Source organism: Canis aureus, chromosome 2, assembly GCF_053574225.1.
Source record: "Canis aureus isolate CA01 chromosome 2, VMU_Caureus_v.1.0, whole genome shotgun sequence".
Lineage (NCBI taxonomy): Eukaryota > Metazoa > Chordata > Mammalia > Carnivora > Canidae > Canis > Canis aureus.
In genome coordinates this window covers 26,722,642-26,748,674 of record NC_135612.1, presented here as the reverse complement: position 1 = coordinate 26,748,674, position 26,033 = coordinate 26,722,642, and the positions used below count along the sequence as shown (strand labels likewise).

Here is a 26,033-nt window from a genome sequence, read left to right as displayed (position 1 = left end):
TCCTGGAGTTCCAGGATCGAGTCCCGCATCAGGCTTATAAAGAGCTTGCTTCTCCCTCTGCTTGTGTCTCAACCTCTCTCTGTGTCTCTCATGAATAAGTAAATAAAATCTTAAAAAAAAAAAAAAAAGACTAGAAAATGATGATGCAGATAGATACCACTACCTCACCATCTTTCAGTGTTCTAATTGTATTGCCCAAAGTGCTTCTTCGTCCATCAGGAACTTATAAAAGACTGGAAACAGCAGTTTGTAAGCTTCAGTTACTATAACAGTTATTGTAACTGTTATAGTTATAATTAATTTCTATTAATGTAATAATTAACTTTCACATATTATAACTGTTGCTTCTTACTTTCACTGAACACAGTTGATAATTCTGATTTTCTTTACATATTTCACCCATAATAGCAAAGAGAAAAAAAGTGACAGAAAACATTTCCCAATTATTAGATTAATCAAAAGATGAAAGTGAAGAGAAAGATAGCTGTGCTCTAGATACTACTGATGATGATGAAATTTCTTGTATAAACAAAATCTCAGATTGTGAGTGTTCGGGTGACAGTATCCTAGCTAAATTTTCCTAAACTCAAGCATCAGTGTGTGACTAATATATTTCTAAGGACAAATTGAAACGTGTTATTCTCCAGTTAGTTATTCCATAGGCAGCACACATCATGCAGTATTTGGTGACAAGAACCTGAACCATCCTGTTTTGCTGAAAGAACATGTAGTGGTTTCTTTTGTCTTTATGATGTTTGTGCACTAAAGTTTACTTGATACTGTTTGTAGGTGGACAGGTGCTGAAGGCAAGAGATTGAAAAAAACTTTCACTTTATGTGAAATAAACATCGATTTGATCGATTATTCTAATTTGGTATTTATAAATATAAAACTGATAAAGTTTTGCAGTTGTGAAGCAAAGAAGATGGGTGTCCTCTCCTCAACAAAATGATAAACTTTAAAAGATTTCAAAAAAGGGACGCCTGGGTGGCTCAGCGGTTGAGTGCCTGTCTTCGGCTCAGGTCATGATCCCAGGATCCAGGATGGAGTCCCACATCAGGCTCCCTGCAAAGAGCCTGTTTCTCCCTCTGCCTGTGTCTCTGCCTCTCTCTCTCTCAGTCTGTGTCTTTCATGAATAAATAAATAAATCTTTAAAAAAAAAAAAAAGATTTCCAAAAAATTCAAGTATTTCATTTTTGTCCATGCAAGTTAGAGAAGAACCAGAAATCATGATAAGCTAGAACATTTTAGAAATGTATTGAAATTTAGAATTAGTATTTATGAATGACTATGGTCCAAGTGCATGCATGACAGCTGATGAGCAATTTATTACGTTGAGAGTGTGTTGCCCATTCCAAGTATATACTTTTAATGCCAGGAAAATGTGGAATGAAAATTTGAGATTTGTTCTGTTTAAGTTCTTAATAAAAATTGTCCTGAGATTTTGTTTTGTTTTTACCACCTCTTTATTGCCACTTCTGGAAATTATTTGTAAAATGACTTGAAAGACTTAAACAAAATAAAAGGATCCATTGGTAAATGGTGGACGCTGTATTTTTTTCTTTTTAATGTATATTGAGTGTTAAGGGAAAAAAAGTAGTTGTGGAATAATACACTACCGTATGATCCTGATTTTTTTTTTTTTTTTTAAGGAAATCACAAACCAGTGCGAGGAGTGTGTAAAAACCTAAATGCAGAAAGAAAGTTGGGAAGGGTAGGCACCATGCTGCTCTCAGTGGTAATCTCTGAGGAGGAGAATGAGAGGGCAGTGCTCATAGGGACTTTGATAAATAGATAAAGCTATAGATAAAAACAGAAATGTAAAAGCTTAAAAAGGAAGACTAGCAAGGCAAAAAAATAATTTCTATATCAAAAAAAAGTAAAAGATACAGAAGACCATAGAAAGATGTTTCAGTTAAACAGAATATGAAAAATTAGGTCTCCAAGTTCAACACAAATATAATTTCTATTAATGTAATAATTTTAAATATGGAAATAATTTTCACTGATTTCCTTTATTCTTATTACTGAAAATGATTTAAATGAAAATAATCTGAACTGTAACTTTTAGTAATGAAAATATTGATCTTAGAGAATAGTAGAAAAAAAGATTGTGAAGTAGATTTCAGCAGTGGAGCTATTGTAAGATTCTGCTAACGTCTGTGTTTCAAGCACTATTATCATAATTGTCCTCCCAATTCTTATTTTATAGTTAAAATTTAATTTTCATACTCAAAGTAATTTCATACACTGGGTGTGTTCTTAAGGTCTATTTTTTATGCTAGAACTTAGAGATTTCTTTCAAAGGCAGTTTTCATGCCTAGTAAATTGAAACATGGTTCTTTTTTGCAGACCATCTCTACAAGAAGAAAGAAAAATTATGATTAAAAATGGCCGGCACCCTGTGATTGATGTGTTGCTGGGAGAACAGGATCAGTATGTTCCTAACAGTACGAATTTATCAGTAAGTACCACGTGATACCAGTAAATAAGTAAAAGATGGTAACACTGATCTAAGCTTTTAAATACAAAATAAGTATTTTTATAATTTACTCAGGTTTTAACTTTGGCATTGAAGTAGTAATCTTGAGCTGTAATTTTATATTCAACACCAAATATGGAATTGGTGTCATTACCAATGAAAGATTATCCATAAATGGAAAGATTTAGCAACTAAAGATTTAGTCTTAATTACTTATCCTAGGTAACCCCTACAAATATTTTTCGTTTATAAATGCCCAAACATGCGATAGGGTGGAATCATACTGTTGTTTTGCAGATTTCTGTTAGTATTCAACATTATGTACTTTGTCCTATGTTTCAGTATTCTAAAATGTTATGTGAAAGAATTGGAGATGATTCAGCTGATTTCAGTGATGGGAACTTTTGTCCTATGGGCTAGAGTTCTCTGATAGAATATCAGTGATTCTAAAGATTTATTCATTTAACACATACTTACTATATTCCTATTTATCTTCAGGTAGTGAAGCAAGTGTTAGGACAGAGAGTGGTAAGCAAGACAGAAATATTCCTGCCCTAAGGGTGCTTGTGATCAAGCAAGAAGGTAGCCAAGCTACTGTAAAATATGATGTAGGAAACTATGTTGTCCTGGGAGCATGTAGCAGGTCACCCTAACTTAGTGTAGTAGGAGCATCGAGGAAGGTTTCCTGAGGATGAGATATTAATCGAAGAAGGAGTTAATGTAGGCCAAAGAAGTGGAGAATATACCAGGTCAAGGAACCAGCATGGCAGAGGCTGGGAGGGAGACAGAACAGGACAAACTCAGGGAAGTGAAAGATATTGAGTGAAGTGGAGCATAAAGTATGAAGAAAGAAGAGTTCAGAAATAAGAGGTGGGACGCCTGGGTGGCTCAACGGTTGAACATCTGCCTTCGGCCCAGGGCATAATCCTGGGGTTCCAGAATAGAGTCCCGAATCAAGCTCCCTGCATGAAGCCTGCTTCTCCCTCTGCCTGTGTCTCTGCCTCTCTCTCTTTCCCTCTCTCTGTCTCTCATGAATAAATAAATAGAATCTTTAAAAAAAAAAAAAGAAGGAAGGAAGATGCCTGTTTGCTTACATGCTGTGTTAAGGAATTTTGATTTTTTTTTTTCCCTAAAGCATCAAGGATACCACTGAGAGAGTGATTGAAGCTGGGGAAAAAATCAAACTTGGGGGATAGAGGGTGTGTGCATGTGTGCCTGCGCTCTGTGTGTGTTACATAGAGTTATGTCATTAAAGATAAAGCCATACTCTAATTAAAGTGGGGTAAGAGTAGGTTGTATTCAGTAACATAATTGCAAAAGGGAAGAGTCAAGTGTGAATGGAACTCAGCTCCAGTTTGTGCAGAGGTGATTGGGTGTTTTAAAGGAAGAATGAAGGACTAGGAAGGAGGAATGGGGTGGGAGGTGGAGGGGTGTCTTGCAGTTTCAAGGAAGTAGAAATTATAAAAAGCAGGAAAGGGAGCTGGTTAACATGAAACCCATCTGGGTTTAGTAAATGGCAACTGGAATTTATGTATTCCAAAGGAAGCAGAAAGAGAGGGAGAGTTATCTTCATTTCAAAGAGATGACTCAACTCTTTTAAGTGGTAGAAGAGTTATACCTCAAAGGGGCAGAGAAAGGGTTTATAACTGTAAGCTTTCTGAAGTAATTGCTCTGAGCAGAGGCTTAGGGGCCTCAGCCTTTCACCAGGATTTGGCTGGAACCAGCAGTAAATTTTCCTGTCTGTCTTGTACGTTTTCAGGTGGGAATTTTTTTTTTTTTTAAAGATTTTTATTTATTTATTCATGATAGTCACAGAGAGAGAGAGAGAGAGAGGCAGAGACACAGGCAGAGGGAGAAGCAGGCTCCACGCACCGGGGGCCCGATGTGGGACTCGATCCCGGGTCCCCAGGATCGCGCTCTGGGCCAAAGGCAGGCGCCAAACCGCTGCGCCACCCAGAGATCCCTCAGGTGGGAATTTTAAGGGAGATTGGGATCATCCTAAGAACATGGTCATGAGCTGTTAGAAACTATGCTAGTGTTGGTTCTGGTATCTTAGTAGAGGCAATAAAATCATTTTTGCTGAAAGTGTGGGTTTTAATAGGTCAAAGTTGAAGCCTAGTGGAGAAGAGTGCTCAAGAGGAGCCTGACTAGAGTTTGGTCAAGGTGAGAGTCTTTGTCAGCATCAAGTGAAATAATCTGGTGATGAAATACAAGAATTAATACTTAAGGAGGAATTAAGTGAGATTTGTTGTCATAATAGAGAATGAAATGCCCAACTTTAAGATTTCAGAGGCAGTGCTCTTCTGAGAGATAGCAAGTCCTATTGTGGCCACGGAGGTTGGGTAGTAGAAGTGGATAAGGTCTTTGGAGATGAGGAGATCAAGCAGTGGAGTGTGGGGAAAAAGTCATCCACGTAAGTATTGAAATTATCTAAGAGAACAGCAATATTTGTAGGGGAAGCCAGAGTTGTTCTAAGTGTCAGAGATTCCAAGGGATGGAGACTGGTGACCTGGAGTTTTGTCACTGCAGTGAGGACAAACAGAGGTGGTGGTCAGGTTCTAAGGAAACACAGGAGAACATATAAGAAAGAACCTCTGAACTCTGAGATATGTGTGGTAGGATGTGGCAAAAAGCTCAGCCTCCAAATGAAGTGAGCAATAGCCAGGTTTCAGTTTAAGCCTATTTGAAGGAAATGTTAAGTAAGGACGTTAGAAACATAGAAGGATTTGGGAATTTTTCAGAGGCCAGTGGGAGAACAGGGATGTAGTAGAGCAGTTAGAAATTAGGTCAGAAAAAGGAAGCCCAGAACAGCAATGGAGTTGGGAATATAACAGAGTGCTGCCTCTTGGGCTGTGAGCAAGGTGACAAGTGCACGTGGTGAATTTGGCTTACAGCAGGTGTGGTGAGTAAAAAGAAATGCTTTCAGTTACATCTAGTTTGATAAACTACATTTTGGTATAGCACCCTAGATTTGTTGGTAATATATAATCTGATCCCCAAAGTCTTTAAACTTGTTCGTTCTCATTAGGGAATTTATAATTTACTTAATTTATCGAGCCAAGTTAACATTTCCTAATGTTTTAGTGACTTTTAAAAGAAGACTATGTGAACATAAGAATTTCTTTCTCAGTTCCCATAATACTAGTGGCATATAGCTTTTCTTGAGAAAGTAATACAGTTGTAACATTTTAATACTCTGGTTTGTATTTTACTTATAAATCACTTAAACATTATTTCCTGTTGTTGTTTCCAGCCCCTAGCATGCCAACCAACTTGATCTCAAGTTGGGCTTTTTTTTCCCATTCTTTTTCATTCTTTTTTTTCCTCTTTTGCTTCCTTTAAAAAATGTATTAAGCTATTTAATAAAGCAAGATTTGAGAAACTAAAATAGCTTTTTGCCTAATTATAAGATCATTTTGAGGAAACATCAAACTTTATATTTAAATTTTTACTAAATAAATGGAGTGATTTTTTTTTCCAGTAGGCACTTCAGAATATTCCAGAATATTCATTTCTTTTACATATGCTTTTTCTAACTTGAGTAGGAGTTGATATAGAACTGTTGCTATGGTGAAGTGCATTCTATTTTGCAGGGTATAAATTTATATATAGGAATAGTGTTGAAAAAGAACTTACTATGTAAAACTCAATTTAAAATATTTTATAGGTGTTAATTATAAAATATAGCCTGAAAATAATTTCCTGAAAGTCAAATGACATTGTTGCTTTTGATAATCATGTAATTTTAAGAAATGGTCTTTTGTACATGTGATTATAAGTAAAGTGTGCTTTTCTGGATTCTGTGTTATGCGAACTTATTATAGTTCTTCTGAACAAGCCAACTTTCTGCCTACTTTTCCTTTCCAGTTTTAAGAATACTCTTCACATTTCATAATCTGGCATTTATTTATGCATTTTTTAGTATATTTTATAATATTTTGCTCTTAATGATTTTGATATACTTTATGTCAGTATTGTGCTTGAGGTCAGATTACAAAGAAGAAAGAATACTTCCTTAATCTGGTGGAAGACACAGTCAATTAAATTAACACAAAGAGAACATCTACAAAGGCCATGAAGGAACTAACAGGTTACCTGGTAGAAGAATTGGCACCAAATTTGAACATACACTTCAGAGTAGAGGATATCCATATGGTCCCTAACAGACTAATGTTTTTCTGACCTGCTATGTTTTGGCTTTTCTAGAATGCAAGAATATAGCAAAGAATTATTATTTTTTAAAGATTTTATTTATTTATTCATGAAAGACACAGGGAGAGAAAGAGGCAGAGACACAGGCAGAGGGAGAAGCAGGCTCCATGCAGGAAGCCCAATGTGGGACTGGATCCCGGGACCCCAGGATCACGCCCTGAGCTGAAGGCAGATGCTCAACCGCTGAGCCACCCAGGCGTCCCATAGCAAAGGATTACATAGAAAAGACCTATGAACTTCGAGGTGTTTGGGGGACATTGGATGGAGATCCTAAACTGAAGGTGGATATGAAGACCAGGAGAGAGACCAGGAACTAGAGTTATGGATTTTAGAATGATCATGCTGTATGTACAAGAGTTTTGATTCTGGATCTGTCAGGGAAATTACATGAAAATGTAAAGAAAGCTGAAAAAAGCCCTCTCAGGCACTAACACTGAAAGCATAGTTTCACTACAAGCAGATTTATGGGTTTTTTTACTTTTCTTTTTTTAAAAAGATTTTATTCATTTATTCATGAGAGACAGAGAGAGGCAGAGACATAGGCAGAGGGAGAAGCAGGCTTCCTGCTCCCTGCGGGGAGCCCAATGTGGGACTGAATGGCAGGACCCCAGGACCACGACCCAGGCCAAAGGCAGATGCTCAACCATCGAACCACCCAGGTGCCCTTATAAGCAGGTTTAAATGAGAGCTTTTTAAGAATCTTTTAAACATATTTCCCCTACCTTATTTTCAGAATTTAGAGTTTAATCTGAAGAGCACATTTATTACAATGGTAACTAGATGCTACAACATATTCCTTTCTGTCCTTGAGACCTAGCTTTGCTGCATCTTCTAGGAAACCTCAATTTGGCCTCTCCAAGCAGAATTGAAAGAAATACTCTTTGAAATCCTTTTTGTTTCCTTCTCTGATTTACTACATAATCTGAATGTTTGCAGACTTAGCAGTGCAGGATCTCCCACCTCCCATCTTGCCCCTTTCCAGTTCATTTTTTCATTCTGCAGCCACAGGGCTTTTCCTAACCTGTCCTGTCACTCTCCCATTTAAAATCATGCTTAAAATTCCAGCCAGATAGTTACCAAGTTGCTGTGCCTCTGGGACTTGGCAGATGGTATTCCCTCTGCCTAGAATGTCATCTTTCCCCACACCATCCACTCCTGCCTCACACACACCCACAACCCACCCCACCCTCCAGCTCCTGCTGTTCTTGAAGTCTTGTCTTGGATGTCACTTTCTGCATTGAGCCTTTTCTAACCAGTGGACTGGGCTGGGCTGGGTACCCCATCACTTACCCATAACACTCCTATTTCTCCCCATTTTAGTACTTACCAATAAATTATAAGTGCCTTTGTTTGTGGTGCTGCCCAGTGCACTGTGAGCTTCATGAGAACAGAATAGGCTTCTCTGATTTGTTGTAATCCTACTGTCAGAAACAATTCTCTGGCGCTTAGCAGACACCTGATCATATTGGTTAAGTAAACAAGGATTAGCCACAGGCTTTGAACAGTCTTCATATCTCACTTTAAATATTTGCCTTTCCCCTCCCACAAAATGTTTTTCAGGGTGTTTTATTAAAATATCACAATTTACTGAATAATTATACTGTAGAACTAGAAGAGAAATTAGGAATCAGTTGGTGTAACACTTCTTTTTACTTAGGAGGAAATGAAGGCCCAGAAAGGGACAGTTGACATGCCAGAGATTACGAGAGGTCTTGAACTGTCTCCCAAAACACAGCAGTATTCTAGGGCAAGGCAGTGCTTTTCAATCTTTTTCACTTTGCAGCACACCTTGAAAATGCTAAGAATTTGATGGTACATGGGAATGAAAGGAGAAGGAAAAAGTTGCTTGGAGCCAAAGGAGATTTGCCCAGGGCTCTGGCTGCCCCAGCCCCACCTGCCACCCTGAGGATTAGGAGGTCAGCTTCTTAGCATCCTTGTAACCTGTGAGGCAGACCAAGACAGTGTGTGCCAAGATATCCTGCTTGGGAAATGCCACTGTAATCCACTGGAGTCTCAGGACTGTTTACTTATTAAACTAAATGATATTCTGATGGATGGATTTTTGATAGAGACTAAAGTTGGAGTTTTAGTTTGTGTTTTTTGTTTTTAACATAAATAAATCTCCCTTATTGGGAGAGAGAATGGGAAAATTGTGGTTGTTAGTTTCTCAATTTGTGGAAGGGAAGAAAATGAGTTGAAAATGCAAAGCAGGAAGATTGCCAGGAAGTACTTGAAACCTGTGGATCTCTGTAGCCCAAGAGAAATCCACAGCCCACCTGTTGTGGAGTGGGACCCGGATAAATGCTGGAATCCCAAACACAGTCCCTTCTCCTCAGATCAAGAAGAGGATTTAAGCAGCATTCTCAGATTATTAGAGGGGACCAAGGATCACCAACTTCTTATTCCCTTCCTTCTCCCAGAACAAATACTTCTAGCTGCCCCTGAAATGCTTGCTTTGGCTATATAATAGTAAGACTGATTGTACTAATATTCATAAGCTCTTGACCCTCTCTACCTAATTACCAAGCAGACTAACAGTAATGTATACCATAAAAATATGTCTGAGTATTAAGATTAATTTAATTCTGTGCCTGGATTATTCTCCTACATTTTGCCATAAATGTATTTTTTACATCACATGATCATGGGATCATATTGTTAAAAAATAGAGGAAACGTCAATGGCATTTGAGTATTGTTTTCTCTTATTTCTCTTTTCTGGTGACCATTTCTTCCTGCTTCTGTAACAGTGAGGTAAAGAAGGATATTTTCTATGATAACTGATTATTTTTTAAAGTGTTCTGACCTGGGCACCTCTGGTGGCTCAGTGGTCTGGCGCTGCCTTCAGCCCGGGGTGTGATCCTGGAAACCCAGGATCGAGTCCCATGTCGGGCTCCCTGCATGGAGAGCTGGCTTCTCCCTCTGCCTGTGTCTGCCTCTGTCTCTCTCTCTGTCTCTCGTGAATAAATAAATAAAATCTTTTTGAAAAAAGTTAAAAAAACAAAAAGTGTTCTGACCAATACTACCGTCTCTGCCCAGAATGTTCATTCTTCTGTTTTCCTGTCTGTAATCCATCTCCATTGGTCGAACTCCTACCCATCCCTCATGACCCAAAAGACACTAATGCCTCCTCAGAGCCCTCATCATCATTCTGGCCAGAAATAATCTCTTTTATCCTAGCACTTTCTTTGTTCTGTTTTTAAAACTTATCACTTACCACTTCTTGGTATACAGAGGTAGTGGGAGAGTTGATTGGAGGAGTAAATTCAAATCCTAGTCTGCTATTATTTTACTATCATCTTTGATAGACCACTGTACTCTTCTTCAGTTTCTTCATCCGTAAAATGAAGAAATTAGGTTGAGTAACAACTAGCTCTCTGTGGAATGTAAATTGGACAGCATCCAGGCATCAGAAGGATTTGGACCCTTTCCTTAGCATGTCAGCATACAGCCTGTACCTCCTCTCCAGCCTCATTATCCCCCTTTCTGTTTGTAGTTCACCTTGGGTTAAAAGTACAAGGATTTGGCTAAGAGCTTCTCTGGAGGAGGCTTTCACTAGGGTGTCTTTTACTGTAACCTGTTATTGATTGACATTTTCAGGGAATAAAGCACTTTGAAACTGCCAAACTTTTTCAGCAGTCTGCGACTATTATAAAAATAGTTCTACCGTGAGTCTTTTTTGAAGATAGATGTCAATATCTGTACCTGTCAAGGAAGTTTTTTGTAGAAAATTAGCTGATGCCCAAGTCTTAGAAATTAACAAATGACAATTGCAGTGTTTTGCTCTATTTTATTTTATTTTTTTGCTATGTATCTGCGGACTTCAACATATTCTAACTGACCATCATTGTAGTGTAGCTGGTGATGGAACCACAGATGCCGACCCTGTGCTAGAACAGCGCTTCTCCTACTTAGCAGTGACTGTGACTCCCTGTCGTTGAGCAGGGATCCCCTCTGAGACATCTGTCAGGGGATGGTCTTTGCTTAACTGAATTCCCGTTCTGCTACTTAATAGCTCCGTGTTATTGGGCAAGGTCCTTAAATTCCCCAAGCCTCTGTTTCCTCACCTGTAACGTGGGAATACAGTGGTTTTTGTATGACCCCATGAAATTGTTACGGGAACAAAATGAGGTGGTGCATATAGTCATTAGCAGTTATCTGTGGCACTTGTTAGCTGTGATTTTCCTTTGATCCCTTATAATTTGCCTTTTATGTTTTCATCTCCACTTCATTTTTCTTTCCACCGAAGACAGCACTTAATGTGGAAGTTGGTTAGTTATCTCAAAACTTACTGGTTTAGACATTAGTGCTGATTAGGAAGGCAACCACTTTATTACCTACAGATGATTGAGTTGAAAGCGTTTCACTCCTTAGAGCTTCCGAGTTAGTTCTTATCTGAAATCTTCAAATCCTGGATAGGCCTGGAAAGGAAAGTTCACTTCCACAGAAGTGACTACAAGTCCAACTGGCATCACTGTGTACCATTATTCCCAAATACCTTGTGTAAATGAATTCCACAGCTTCCCCTCTTTGATTCAACCCAGAGCCGCATATCTGTCATATGCCTGAATTTGGATATATTTTTCAGAGAGTCCTAGAATTTGAGGGTGAGAAATCATTTAATTAAACTCCCTCATTTTAGAATTAAAGAAACAGACCTACAGGGATGCCTGGGTGGCTCAGCAGTTTGGCATCTGCCTTCAGCCCAGGGCGTGATCCTGGAGACCCGGGATTGAGTCCCGCATCAGGCTCCCTGCATGGAGCCTGCTTCTCCCGCTGCCTGTGTCTCTGCCTCTCTCTCTCTCTGTCTCTCTCATGAATAAATAAATAAAATCTTAAAAAAAAAAAAGAAAGAAAGAAACAGACTATAGAGTTGTATTGACCTGTCAATACCCTGTCAAATTTTTGATTCTCATTGGATAAAGAAACTGAATTAAGCAATGAGTATAATAAATACTCTTATCTTTGAAGGCATTGGAAGAAATAACTTATCTATGAGAAAGAAGATGTATATATATATTTTTTTTTCTCATAGTTTTCTTAAATTACTGTTTAAAAAAATTTTTTGTTTGTGCACTTCCATCACCTACTCCCGTTGCTCATTAGGTTTGGTAATTCCACTTCAGGTAGCTCCACCAATGGTGCCTTCACAGTTCAGGGCCTCCTCATGGCACATGTAACCCTTCTGTAGGTTATTCCGTCCTGTGTTCCATTCTTTTACTTTCTATTATGTGGAGTTTTTTTCTAGTATTCTGTTTTTATGTAAATATGCTGGAAATCCAAATAACAAAATATCATTTGGAAGTTATGTAAATTTTTCCTAAATTAATGGATATATAAAGAGTTATTTGATGGTTCATGATGATCATTCATGGAATAATTAAATTTTAAGATAATTCACTTCAATACTTTTAAACTACCTAATATTTCAAACAAATGAAAAAAATATAGAAAACAGTATAGCACTCATTTACCCTTCACTCAGATATCAAAGAGAATGACCTTTTGTGATATGAACTTTAGATTTATTTAAAGGAAATAAAGTGTTAACAGATCTAGCTAAGTTTATACATAATTAATTGCTATCCCTTTTCTTTCCCCTTCATTTCCTTATCTCATTGTAACCATTATCCTAATATTACTTGTTATCCTTGTACATGTTTTTATTCTTCTATGTATTTGTATTTTAACAATATATAATTTTGTGTATATTAAAAATGTACATAAATAGGCACATTGAACCTATTATGCTATTTTTGTAAATGATTGTTTTCATAATTGTACAAAGTAGATCTATTCATCTTCCTAATGATAGATAATTTGTTGGGTTTTTTTCTTTTTGTCTATTATGAGTACAAACAGTATTAGAGTGGACAGTATTATAAATATATCTTCTTCAGCACTTGTATATTTTCCTAAGGTAGACTCCTAGAAAAGGAATTGCTGAGTTATGTAGACTGATACACAGTGGTTTTTTTTTAACTTCACTAGGCATTTCCAAATTGCTTTCCATATACTTTGTAACATGCTGCATAAGTAGACTCATAAGCCTTTTGATGATACGTTGAATATGAAAGTATCTTTTAAAAATTATTCCTTCAAAAATTTTTACTGTTTCCTTCATTTGAATGTTAGAGATAGCTTGTGGGTCCCTTGAAAAATCCTGCGATTTCCTTTTCCTTTTCCTGATTAAGAGTATGTTTTTGGCTTTTAGTGTTTCTTTTTCTGTAAATATCCTATTCGTGTCTTTTGCCCATTTTTCCATTGTTTTGGTGTTTTTACTATGTAAGAGTGGTACTTCTTTATTTTAGACTTTTTCGTTTTATGTTTGGTGGCTTAGTAGAATTTTTTAAAAAAATTAATCAAATATATTAGTCTTTCCCTTTATGATTTATATATATATATATATATATATATATATTAATTTATTCATGAAAGACACACAGAGAGAAAGGCAGAGATGTAAGCAAGGGGAGAAGCAGGCTCCAGGCAAGGGGCAGGTGCTCAACTGCTGAGCCACTCAGGCATCCCTATGATTTATAATTTTTATTCTGCTTTTCTTATCTTGTTCAATAAATCATTCTCTACCTTGCTGACATTAAGCTGTTCTCCCTTGTTTTCATCTAAAAGTTTAAAGTTTGCTTTTCACAGTTAATTCCCTTAACTAGATTTGATTTGGGGGCCTCTGTGTGAGATTCAGGCCTAACTCTGATTTTTTTTTTATATGTGTACCCAATTGTCCCACCATCATTTATTGGATATGGCAAAAAAAAATTTTTTTTTGGCTTATTTGTAATCCTGTCTCTGACCCTCTACCAAGCCATTTGTGTATTCCTTTGTCATGTTCTTTTAAAGTTTTCTCGATCATTTTTCTTGGGGTTATCTTTCTTTTGATTTGTAGAAGTTTTTTATGTATACTGGATTTGAGTCCTTGGGAAACATATAATACATATAATCTATTCTGTAGCTTTTCATTTCCTTCATGGCATCTTTTGGTGAATAGCATTTAGTTTTAATTTACTTGAATTTTTAAATCCTCCTTTATAGTTAATAATGACTTGTGATCTGTTAAATCTTTCTGTATCCCAAGGTTATATATGATTGCCTAATAATCTTGGGTTTTCCATCTGTCAAAGCTATAATCTCCTGGAATTGATTTTTGTTTTTGATGTAAGTTAGGGATCAAAATTTCTTATTTTTCTGTATGAACATCCTTCTAACCAAACACCATTATTGAAAAGACCATCCTTTTTCTACTGTTCTTTTTTTTTTTCTACTGTTCTATAGTGTCACTTTGTTGTAAATCAGGTAACTGTATATACGTCAGTGTGTTTCTGTTTTATTCCATTGTAGCTCCTTGTTCCAGAACACAGTTTATTGTAGCATTACAATATTGAGCCTTTCTAACCTATGAACATAGTATATTCTTTCATTTAATTAGTTGTTCCTTAATTTCTTTCAAAAAGGTTTTGTAGTTTGCAGTGTAGAGGTCTTGCTCTTTTGTTACATTTATTCCTAGTATTTGATTTCTTTTTCTACTATGGTAAATTGTATCATTAAATTTTCTATTTTCAATTACTTATTGCTAAAATCTAGAAATAAAGTTGACTTTTGATTACTGACCTTGTATCTAAAGATATTGTTTAATTCATTTATTGCTTATAATAAGTTTTATAGATTTCTTTAAATTTTCTGGGAATATAATCATGACTGTAGGAATAATGACAGATGTCCTATTTTCTTTCCAATAATTGAACCTCTTGTTTCCTTTCCCCACCTTTTTTCCTTAATGAGCAGATACTGAATTTTATCAAATGCTTTCTGTGTCTTTGAAGATCATCTTCTGAATTGTCTTCTTTATTCTCTTAATGTGTTGAATTACATTGATTGGGCTTTGAATATTAAACCAACCTTGTACTCCTCAAAAATTCTAAATGTTCATTTAGCTTTGGTTTGGTTTATTAATATTCTGAGAAGTTTGACATATATACTTATGGATGAACTTGGCCTATAATTTTTCTTTCTTGTAATGTTCTTGCGGGTTTTTGTTATCAAGATTTTGGATTTTTAAAATATTTTGGTAAGAATTGCCCTTGTTCTGTTCTGTAGAGGAATTTTTGTAAGGAAAGTGCTATTTCTTATATGTTTGCAAGAATCAGTGGGAAATTATCTGGGTTTGGAGTTTTCCTAATGGGAGGGTTTTTAATTACAGATGTAATTTCTTTAACAGATGCAGGGTTATTCAGATTATCTATTTCTTGTGTCATTTTGCCAGTTTCAAAAAAGAAATATGTTCATTTTATTTAAATTTTTGAAATACTTGGTTATGTCACATATTTACAATATGTGTAAATGTGTAAAGCCTGTTGTTTACAATAGGCTTATTATTTTTAAATCTCTGTGGGAGATTAATTTTATTTTAATCATTATTTTCATCTTTCTACTCATGCAAAGTTGCTTTCCTTGCTTTCACTGTGTTAAGCTGTTTCCGTTCCAAGAAACATAGATTCACTTGAGTTCTTTCAAATAATGGAGACTTATGCTCATTGTAAACCTACCTGTAACCATAAGAAAAAGGAATCACAGGGAGAACAAGGTCTCTAGTACAACTTGGCTTTAGTGAGACTAGTTAATTAGCCAGACATTTAGTGAATTAACCAGACATTATAGGTTCTTTAAAGAATTTATAAGACAGCTTTAGCAATGGAACAGGTTTACTTTTTATCCCCTCAATAGTAAAGCTTTATAATATTTTAACTTTGAAACCCTCATTATTTATGTGAAGTTTCTTTAACTCCTCTGGGCTTTCCCCTGCTTTTTCTTACTTTTCATTGCTAACTTCCCCCTTTACTCCCTTTTCTATGTAATTTTCTTCATACCTTTTTTTTCTCATAACTTCTTACTCGTGGTTCCTGTGTTTTGTGGCCTTGATCTGTGTTTCTTTTCAGCCTCTCCTCTAGATTGAATCACTGCATGGTATTCAGTTCAAAGTCCCAAGAGATTATTTGATTAGTTTCAGAAGACCTATTATGTGAGGCCACCTCTAGGGCTCTTAGTGGCCACTCTTGACCAGGCAGGTATTGCCCAGTCTGGTGGGTTCACACCGCACAGCACACGAATGCCTCAGGCTAATTCATCTACAGAGAGCTACAGATGGATAATTTCCCTTAGGGTGAGTCTGTATGTGGCAAACACTGTAATTGGTTAATAGAGGCAAGTTCTAGAAATTAAATTAGTACAAGTGTTTGAGCTTTTCTGCCTCCTTTACACTCTGGTGAAATGAGAGTGAATAGAATTTGGTATTATAAACGTCTTTAGTAGTCATCCATTATAACTGAAAAAAATTCTGGTGCTGTCAACCCAAATTAGGGCCTTAAGCAATTAGCTATATAGTATATGTCGTTTTAAGATGGATAAATGGAAATTGATAGATTTTTAAATGTGAACAGTATAAAAAACACACACACAGGCAAATTAGTGAATATTTAATAATATTTAATGAGAGAGCCATAGTGGTTCTCTCATTTAGGTTACTTCTTATTGTTTCCTTTTTTATATGCAGAAACAATCCTATGGGTTGCTAAGAATTCACTGTTTTGCAGCACAGTTCGGTTGAAAACAAAGAGGTCCTCTTTCCCTTTGTGATTCTTAATTGGTAACATATTTAAATACCAGAAAGCCATCTTTTGCCTAATTATGGAAGAAATTATAGGTATTATGTAAAAGCCCTTTGGGTACAATAAGTGAAATTGCTTTTTAATTTTCCAGGGGGACTCAGAGAGAGTAATGATAATTACTGGACCAAACATGGGTGGAAAGAGCTCCTACATAAAACAAGTTGCATTGATTACTATCATGGCTCAGATTGGCTCCTATGTTCCTGCGGAGGAAGCAACAATTGGAATTGTGGATGGCATTTTCACAAGGTAAAAACATTAGTTCTATTTGAATATATTTCTGAAAATAAAGCAAGCCCACATTGTCACATGAACTTTCTGTGTACATATTTAGATGAATAGATTTGCTCTTAAAATATTTAGAGCTTAGAAGCTTAAATCATTTCATCATGCATGTTAGTATCAGAGGAGACCAAGGAGACCATTTTGTCCAGTAATTTTCAAGGTATTTTTAGTTCCTGAGTTCTTACTTTAACGAAAATCTTATATAAAAGATGAATATTTAAACAGATAAAAGCAGATCTGCTCTGCCTGAGTCAGAGTGGAAGGCTTGCAGACTTGTCTGGATAGGCTCTGCAGAACACAGTCTAGAAACCAGTCCAGCATCCTTGCTATATAGATGGGGGACTAAGAACAGACTGAAAAGGGCACTGGCCCAAGATAATTTAATTCATATTCTTTTTTTTTTTTTTTTTTTTTTTAACTCTAAGAACATTACCTACAACTGACTAGGTCTTACCCCTAATTTCTAAACCTAAATTGCATGTTTTATTAGGAATACAGGTGAAATATCCTGGTCTCACTAGTAGGAAAATCATAGTCTAATCTATTTATTCAGATTTATCTGTTCTTAAAGTATTATTTATACTTCTTGCATGTACATTTTTGGAAAAATTAAATTTAGTCCATATGTGTGTAGTCAAGCTTTGTGTACAAATGTTTGATTTATCGTCCAGCTGCATATTTATATGATACTTGACTTTGGAATTATATCAGAATATATCACATGCTGGTATTGATACATCTGAGTAGACATTAAAATACTTTACCTACTTTTGTGCTTGGTTTTTAGTCTGAGAAGTGAACAGAGCAAAGAGATCTAAATTCTGTTTGATGCCATATCACCAAATAGATGTTATTCTGGTCTCTATATTTGTAGATCAACTCAGTATAAGAAATTTAAAGAATCTTTCTTTACTTTCTAAATTGCCCTTAATCTTCTATTTTGTTTAAAAAAAAAAAAAAAGTGTTTTTGTGTGTGTGTGTGTGTGTGTAAATGCCCGGTATTTTATTTTGGTTACATTATTTTGGTTACATTACTAGGGAGAGCGACAGAAATTTGACCAAAGAGAGAAAAGATTAAAAGGAGAAGAGAAAAAAAGACTCCTTGGGCAGAGTAAGGTGGTTTATCTGAAAGAGAATCTTGTTAGCAGAATAACAGTTATGGATGTTTTTAGATATAAGTAATAGAAAAAAAAATAAGAGTTTACTTTTCTCATACAATGAGAAGACTTGGAGTGGGCTGCTGCTTCTGCTGCTTCAGTGGTTCATTGTTGGCATTTCCCATGTAGTTGCAAGATAGTTGCTGTGACTCCAGACATCACATCACATGAGGAGAAAGGACAGAATGCCACAGTTCCCTCCCTACTTTTTTTTTCCCCCTTCAGGATCAATACCTTTTCAGAAGCCTCCCAGAAAACTTCCACTTAAATTTCATTAACCAGACCTGTGCCTCATGGCCATAGTTGCCAAGAGAACAGAAAGTAAGAATTTGCTTTTTTCCAGTTTTTCTCATGGAGTTAGGCAAGTGTTTGGGAATGTATTTGGAGGTAATCAGAAAATAGTTTTGGCCTACAAAAAATGAATTCAGTGATAATAATAAAAACAGCTCAACTTTATTATAATAATATTTAAAAAATAAAGTACATTCAGTGAGAGCAAGTAGAAGCCTTCTGAAAAAGGACAAACCACACTAATGTCAAGAAATTTGGATATTTATTCAATTTCATTTATTCATTCATCCAACATATACTAACTTAGCATGTAATGTATGACAGGCACTGGGACTACAATGCAACCATGGTTTCTGTGCTGGTAAAACTTAGCCGGTGGAGATCAACATTAACCAAAACGATTGTATAAAAAATGTGAAAATGCAGCTGTGGCAAGTCTACAACGGCTATATGCAAGATGCCAGGACAGCCTGTGGGACTGGGGTATGATCTGGACAGGAGAGGGTTTCCTTTAGCAAGTGACTCTTAAAACCTATCTGAAGGGCTAGCTAACTAATCAAAGGAAAAAAGAGCATTTCAGACAAAGGGAGCATGTGTACAGAGGCCTTTTAACATTTAAAAAAAAATAATAACAGATAAGGAACTAAATTCCCCCTGGTTCTTAGGGAGCGTTATTCTGGATGAAGCTGAAGAATAGCTTCAAGTTACGTAGAGTATAGAGTGGTAGGAGTTTATCCTAAGCCATGGGAAACCATCGAAGGATTTTAAGCAGTGCTTGGCATGATCAATGCAGGGCATGTTTGGAGAAAGGACATGATAGTAACCTTATCAGTAGACTCCTGTAGTGGTCTTAGTGAGAGGTGTCAATAGTTTGGATGAGGTTTGTAGTGATAGAGTGGAAAGGAGAGGCATTTGAAGAGTGTTCAGGAAATAAATCAACAGGGACTGGTGATAGAAGGGGTATGCATCTGAGATAAAAGGAGTTGTCAGAGATGACAGTGGTTTGTACATCTCTTTGGTCAGTGCTGACATTTAGTGGAAGAGGGTGATTTTTTTTTCATAGATCCTGACTTTATTTATTTATATTTTATAATTTTTTTAAATTTTTATTTATTTATGATAGTCACAGAGAGAGAGAGGCAGAGGGAGAAGCAGGCTCCATGCACTGGGAGCCCGATGTCGGATTCGATCCCGGGTCTCCAGGATCGCGCCCTGGGCCAAAGGCAGGCGCCAAACCGCTGCGCCACCCAGAGATCCCAGATCCTGACTTTATTTGTATACATAGTAAGTAGAAACACTCTGAGACATTTGAGAGGAGCCATCATATAGGCAGTTGTGTATAGAGTCCAGAGGGAGAGATGAAAGATAATGATATAAACTTGCTCTGAGACATCTTTGTATAAGTGAAAGTCCTGGGTGTGGGTGAGATCATCTTAGCAGAGAGTATAGTGGAGAAAATAATGTTCTAAGACCGAGCCTTAGGACTACCAACATGTCCCAGATGAGTAAGATGATAAACTGGAAAAACTGACAAGACAAAAACACTATAAGATGTTACAGTGTCAGGGGAATACTCCTTCAAGAAGAAATGAAGTGGCCAGCCGCACAGAGCGGTCAGGTAAAAGGAAGCCTCTGAAGTCAACTTTGATCTTAACAAAGTGGTGGTCATTAGAGACCTTAGCAGGAGCTGTTTTGTTTTTTGTTTGTTTTAAAGATTTATTTATTTACTTATTTTAGAGAGCAAACATGAATGGGAGGAGCAGAGGGAGAGGGAGAGAAAAATCTCAAGCAGACTCTGCACTGAGCTTGGAGCCCCATGCGGGGATTAGTGTCATGACCCTGAGATCACGACCTGAGCTGAAACCTGTTGTCAGATGCCCAACCAACTGGGCCACTCAGACACCCCAGCAAGAGCCTATTTTGGTGGAGTGGTGAGACCATACTCCAGTTAAAGATGGTAAAGAAGGGAGTGAAAGGTCAAGAAATACAATGTTTGTACAAGTGTCACCAGGGCAGCTTGGCTGGGAGGAGGAGATGAAAGATCCAATGAGGGACTTGTTCTGTTTTTGAATGTAGGCTTGAACATGTTTCAGTGGGATATCCGGGGGAATATGTTATATCCGTAAATTTATGATTTAAAAAAATGCATTGATTTAAAAAAATGCATTGATTACCTTGGAGCATACTAGAATAGATTAATGATACTCATAACAAAAAAATCATTAATCACTTTGGAGAATGAAAATTGAAAAATAAAGAGAGAATTAAGCAGCTATTGTATCTTTCCACACAGATGATGAGAGGAAGTTTCTCCTTATAGAAGTGTCCCAGCTCATAAACAAAGAAGGAACGATAGAATTGGAGTGTCGCCCTTTTTTTTTTTTTTCAAGGGTGGAGTTTTCCCAGAGAAGTGGGTGAAAAAGCAGAGGGAGTTTAAGAGTTGGCAAGTGTGTGTTAGGAATAATGGACCATGGAACTTCAGCAAAGAGGAGGGCCCAGGGGAAAGCGCAGTGGTAGGTGGGCTGGAGTCCTGGGAGGTTTGAACAACAGTTGTGGTGGAGGTGCTGTGTGAGCCGGAATGGACAGCTTTTGAGGTAAAATAGTTCATGTCTCTGTTGAAGTCCAAGATGTGTCCCTGGTGCTGGATGGCTGAGTTAGAGGAGGAGAATGGTGAAGAGGAGATCTAGAATTGATCTAGATGGTGTTGGCTGCTTTAGCTACATGGACCTTTAGTGCTATCAGAGACATTGGCAGAGCTCTCGGGGCAGAGGAGAAAATATATACCAAATGTTAACCACTTAGATGAATGAGGAGGAGTGATTTGAGGTTGAGTAGCTGACAAAGGGAGGATGTTATGGTCAAATGGTATAACCTCAAAGGAGATGTTTTTCTTATGAGGAGGTAAAGCCTAGAAGTAAGAGTGGTGAGCAGGAGAACCCTTGCAGTATCACAGGAGGCAAGGAAATGAATAGCCAATTTTGGAGAGGGCTGCAGCGGAAGGGCTAGAGAGGAAAGGGAAGGGTGCCCATGTGGAGAAGAGAGCAAGGACACGGAAGTTGGCTGATTATTTGGCTGCTATTCCAAAGTGCCTGGTGTCTGGGCTTAGGAGGTAAGTGAGACACAGAGTTGGATAAAACCTGGCAAATGTAGAGCAGTATGGACTTGATGTTGGCTCGAAGAACCACAGAAGGGGACATGCAGCATTCTGACTGATGAAAACTTGAAAAGCAGAAGGATGGGGCCTGGGACGAGTCTTACCAAGCTTGAGCAGTGGTGGATCCACAAGCTGTGGGTGCCACACACACGGGGCTGGCTGATAGTAGCCCTGAAACTTGAGATGAGTGCTGGATCACCTGGACTCAGAAGCTCATCAGGCAAGAAGAAAAAATTGATAAAATATGTTTGAATCTGATTGCAATGTCCCCAACAGATATTGCTGAGCACACTCTTTGGCCAGTGATGCATTTTTTACTGCTTCAAGTCTAATCCTGGCACCCATTACGTACTACATATTATTGCAGAAACTGCTTCCCTTCTCTTCTCAGTCTTCCTTTTTTCTTCTCTTCAGTCAGTTTTTAAGAGAAAAGGCCCTTGTGAAGTGCCTCTGAGAGCACAGCTATGATCAGATCGTTCTGTTGCTAAACCTCTAAACAGTGAATACAGGTCTCTGAGCATGTCCTTTGGGAACCACCAGATGACCCCCAACCTTTTCAGTCTTGTTTTTGGTTTCTTTCCCTCACCTACCTATGTGTCAACCTAGCACTTCTTTCTGAATTCCAAGAAAAGCTATTGTGTGCTTTCCCATGTCTTTTTTCAGTTTATACTATTTCATGTGCCAGAAATACTTCTGCTGATTTTTCTCTTGTTAGAATTCCACCTCCTTCATGAAGTCTCCCTTGATTCCCATAGCCAGAATTACTATTTCTCATCTCTTTACTTCCATCATACGTGTATTTTGCTCCCCCCCCTTTTTTTTATAAAAGTTCTTACCAGTTTAGTTCTATAATTATTCTTGTATAGGTCTACCTCTACTGTTGTGTGGTCCATTCCCAGAAGATGCGTTTCATGTTTTGTACATTTCCCTTCTCCCTCCCCAAACCTGGAACTCCATCTACTTTGTACATACGTAACAGACACTGAAGAAAAGGGCTATTGAATGAATTGACTGTTCAGTCAAGATCAGGCAAATGGAAGATAATTCCATGGGCAGTGGGGAGTCCTTAAAGACACAGGAGTAGGAAAGTGTTGTGATCAGAGTTACAGTTGAGGTTCCAGGAAGAGATTAAAATCCTGCCACACTGTGAAAGACAAACTATACAAAGGGATGATGTAATATAGGAATTCTTGAAGAGAGGCTGAGCATTTTAATTAGGCTGATAGAAATGGAAGTGGACAAGGGACAGAAGAGGGATGTTGCAGGGTTAATTTTTTTTTTTTTTTTTATTTATGATAGGCACACAGTGAGAGAGAGAGAGAGAGAGAGAGAGGTAGAGACACAGGCAGAGGGAGAAGCAGGCTCCATGCACCGGGAGCCCGACGTGGGATTTGATCCCAGGTTTCCAGGATCGCGCCCTGGGCCAAAGGCAGGCGCTAAACCGCTGCGCCACCCAGGGATCCCTGCAGGGTTAGAATTGACAAAGCCCTGGTGACTACCATGGATGAAGGGAGATAGGTGAAGAGGAGTGAATGGTGGGTTTTATCACTGAAAAATTCAGGAGGAGGATCTGATTTCAGAAGTCATCTCAATTGGTAACGTACACCATAGCAAGGAGGCTGCATCGTAAGAGGGCCATTACGGTTCTCTGTCATAAGCATAAATTCTAGGCTGTTGAGACACTTTAGCACTGGCTCAGTAATGAGGTGAAAACTCTAGTATACTAAACACGTATTTTTCTTAAAACTTTGCTGTGTACCAGAGTTTGATATTAGGCGTTAGGGATATGAAGCCAAATGAGACCACTTTACCTGCCCTCAAGAAACTTAGGTGTGGTAAGGGAGATGGAGGCACAAGGCATTACAGTGTAGTAAGTGATGGAGAAGTGATTTGATTGTATATGTGTGATCATTTGCTTGCTCATTCATTCATATTTATCCCGCCATTGTCCAGAAAGGAGTCTTTAAGTCGGTTTGCAGAAGATTACAAATATTGTAAGTAAAAATGAGGGTGAGGGATTAAAATGAAGCCAGGAATGAAACTTAAAATTTTTTTTTTTTTTGAAACTTAAAATATTTATCACATAATGACCAACACTGTTGTGGCGAAGCCTCAGATTTGTCTCAGAGTTTTCCACAAAGGTAAACTTGTTCATTTAAAATAGTTTTGCAGGGATCCCTGGGTGGCGCAGCGGTTTGGCGCCTGCCTTTGGCCCAGGGCACGATCCTGGAGACCCGGGATCGATTCCCACGTCGGGCTCCCGGTGTATGGAGCCTGCTTCTCCCTCTGCCTGTGTCTCTGTCTCTCTCTCTCTCTCTCTGTGACTATCATAAATCAATAAAAATTAAAAAAAAAAATTAAAAAAAAAAATAAAATAAAATAGTTTTGCAGTACCTAGAAAAACAAATAAATTGCTTAAGAAAACAGCTTTTAAAAACTTTCTTACTGTGTTAGACAATAATTTTTAATGATAAGATTAGCTAGTAGCTAACTTGGATGGTGCTTATATGGGACATGAGCTTCTTCCTCCGTGTTATGATAACATGCCTATATCTCATGAACCAGCCTTGAGGAACTGATTACTAATCACTATGTAATATAAAAGCTGTCCTTTGAACCTTGCAAATGCTAAATTAATTGTTTCAGTATAGTAGTTTTCATTCTGAATTAACTCCTTCAAACACATCATTTTTTTCAGCTACTTAGGGATACATTTTACAGTGACCTGGTCCTGGTGGGCCCATCAAGAGGTAGTATTACGTGAAAGAATGTTGTTGTTATAATACATGACAAAGAGCTGGTTACAAACCCTGGCATTCACTGTGATTCCACTTTTGTATGAGAAATTATATATGTAAATATATGCAGAGAAAATCATCTAAACAGAAGGCTTATATTCCAAAATATCATAAGGGATATGGGATCATGGTGAGTGTTCTTTTCTTCTGCTTATTAATATTTTTAAAAATCTGAAATAAACATGTAACAAAGATACAACCCCAAATTAAGGGCGATATCACTCAAAATGAGATTTTTACAGGAGTCTAGTGAAATGCTTGTATGGTCACTGGGAATACTTTTTTCCAGGGCGAATTTCTGTTCTATACTCAGTAGAATGGAATTAGGGGTTCCGAGTCTAAACCTTTTCAGGTGCTTCGGTGTATCAGAGCTTACTTTTCCCAAAAGTTTTTAACCCAGCCTATATATAACCTTAGTTCTTCCTCCTTTAGGCATGAATAGTTTTCTTGTCTGGATCAGTGTACAAGATTGATGTCTTTAATTTTCATAGCACACACATTGTCATTTGCACACATAACATCTGAAGCAGTGAGTTTTAACCCTTAATATATATTGGACTTCTTTTGAGAGAGAGAGAGAGAGTGTGTGTGTGTGTGTGTGTGCGCACGTGCACAGAAGGGTTACGAGGAACAGAGGAAGAGGGGAAGAGAGAATCTTAAGCAGGCTCCATACCCATCACAGAGCTCAAGATGAGGCTTAATATCATGGACCCTGAGATCATGACCTGAGTCAAAATCAGGAGTCTAACATTTAACCCACTGAGCCACGCAGGCACCCCCATTGGATGTTTTTTTTTAATGGAGCTTTTAAAAAATGGTGATACCTGGGCCCTCCCCTCAGAGGTTCTAAGTTGGACTAGAGTCTGGAAGTTGAGTTTTGTAAGCGTCCAGATGGTTTTGAAGTAAAGCTGAGATTGAGAAGCATTTCCCCAAGCCCCTGCTGGAGAGCTCAGTTGTTTAATTATAAATGTTAATTTAGGGATCCCTGGGTGGCGCAGCGGTTTGGCGCCTGCCTTTGGCCCAGGGCGCGATCCTGGAAACCTGGGATCAAATCCCACGTCGGGCTCCCGGTGCATGGAGCCTGCTTCTCCCTCTGCCTGTGTCTCTGCCTCTCTCTCTCTCTCTCTCTCCCTGTGTGACTATCATAAATAAATAAAAATTAAAAAAAAATAAATGTTAATTTAAAAATTATAGATGCATTCATTATGAAAACTGTCAAATAACAGTTTGACAGTATAATAGGGTATAAAGTGAAAGTTTTGCCTTCTCCCCAGGTCAACAACCATTACTGATTCTTTGTGTAACTTTCCACAAATGTAATAATATTATACATAAATCTTCTCTTATATAAATGGTATTACACTAAGCATTACTGCTATGAAGCTTGCTTTTATTTCCTAATATGTGGGGGACATATTTCTCTATCAGTTCATGCTGATTAACCTCACATGTTTTAATGACTGCAAGGTATCTTGCTCCTTGGTCTCTTTAACCTCAGAGAGCTATATCTGGGATGCACTGCTTTAGTATATAAGGACCCTGTTCCTTGTCTTTTCTTCTGTCCTTGCCCTCTCTTCCTGTTATAATTGAAAAGGAGTCTGCATGGACCATATTCATTTATATCCTAGATCCTTACTAGAATATGGTTTGGTATTATACCTTCCTATTTTTCATTTATTTATTGGAAAATAATTCAGATATATAACAATCCCACAGGCAACTACCACCCTACTAAAGAAATAAAGCATTGCCAATATTTCTGAACCTATAATTCTCTCTGATTCTTTTCCTTTCCACACCATGTAGAAGAACTGCCCTTCTTGACTATAGTTTTTATTCCAGGCATTTCTTTATATTTTTACTACACAGGTATGTTTTTGAGACAGTATACAAAGTTATCAGGTATGCTTTTACACTTTATATGTGTCACATCACACTGTATTCTTCTGCAAGTGACTTTTCCCCCCTCAATGTTATA

At 37.5% G+C, this 26,033-nt stretch overlaps 1 protein-coding gene across 8 annotated transcripts in view; it reads left to right on the top strand.

Moving 5' to 3' along the window:
* Positions 1–26,033, top strand: part of MSH3 (mutS homolog 3) — a 185,272-nt gene that overhangs the window by 126,410 nt on the left and 32,829 nt on the right. For 7 of the 8 annotated variants that reach the window (XR_013362092.1, XR_013362104.1, XR_013362096.1 and 4 more), the window contains 2 exons: positions 2,353–2,464; positions 16,462–16,619. Coding sequence is in view for 4 of the 8 variants with exons in the window: in XM_077866538.1 (XP_077722664.1) it covers positions 2,353–2,464; positions 16,462–16,619 (270 nt within the window). In the remaining 4 variants the exon portion in view is untranslated. Of the gene's footprint in view, positions 1–2,352; positions 2,465–16,461; positions 16,620–23,955; positions 24,186–26,033 lie in introns of all 8 variants that reach the window. The other variant, XR_013362106.1, reaches the window with a different exon arrangement.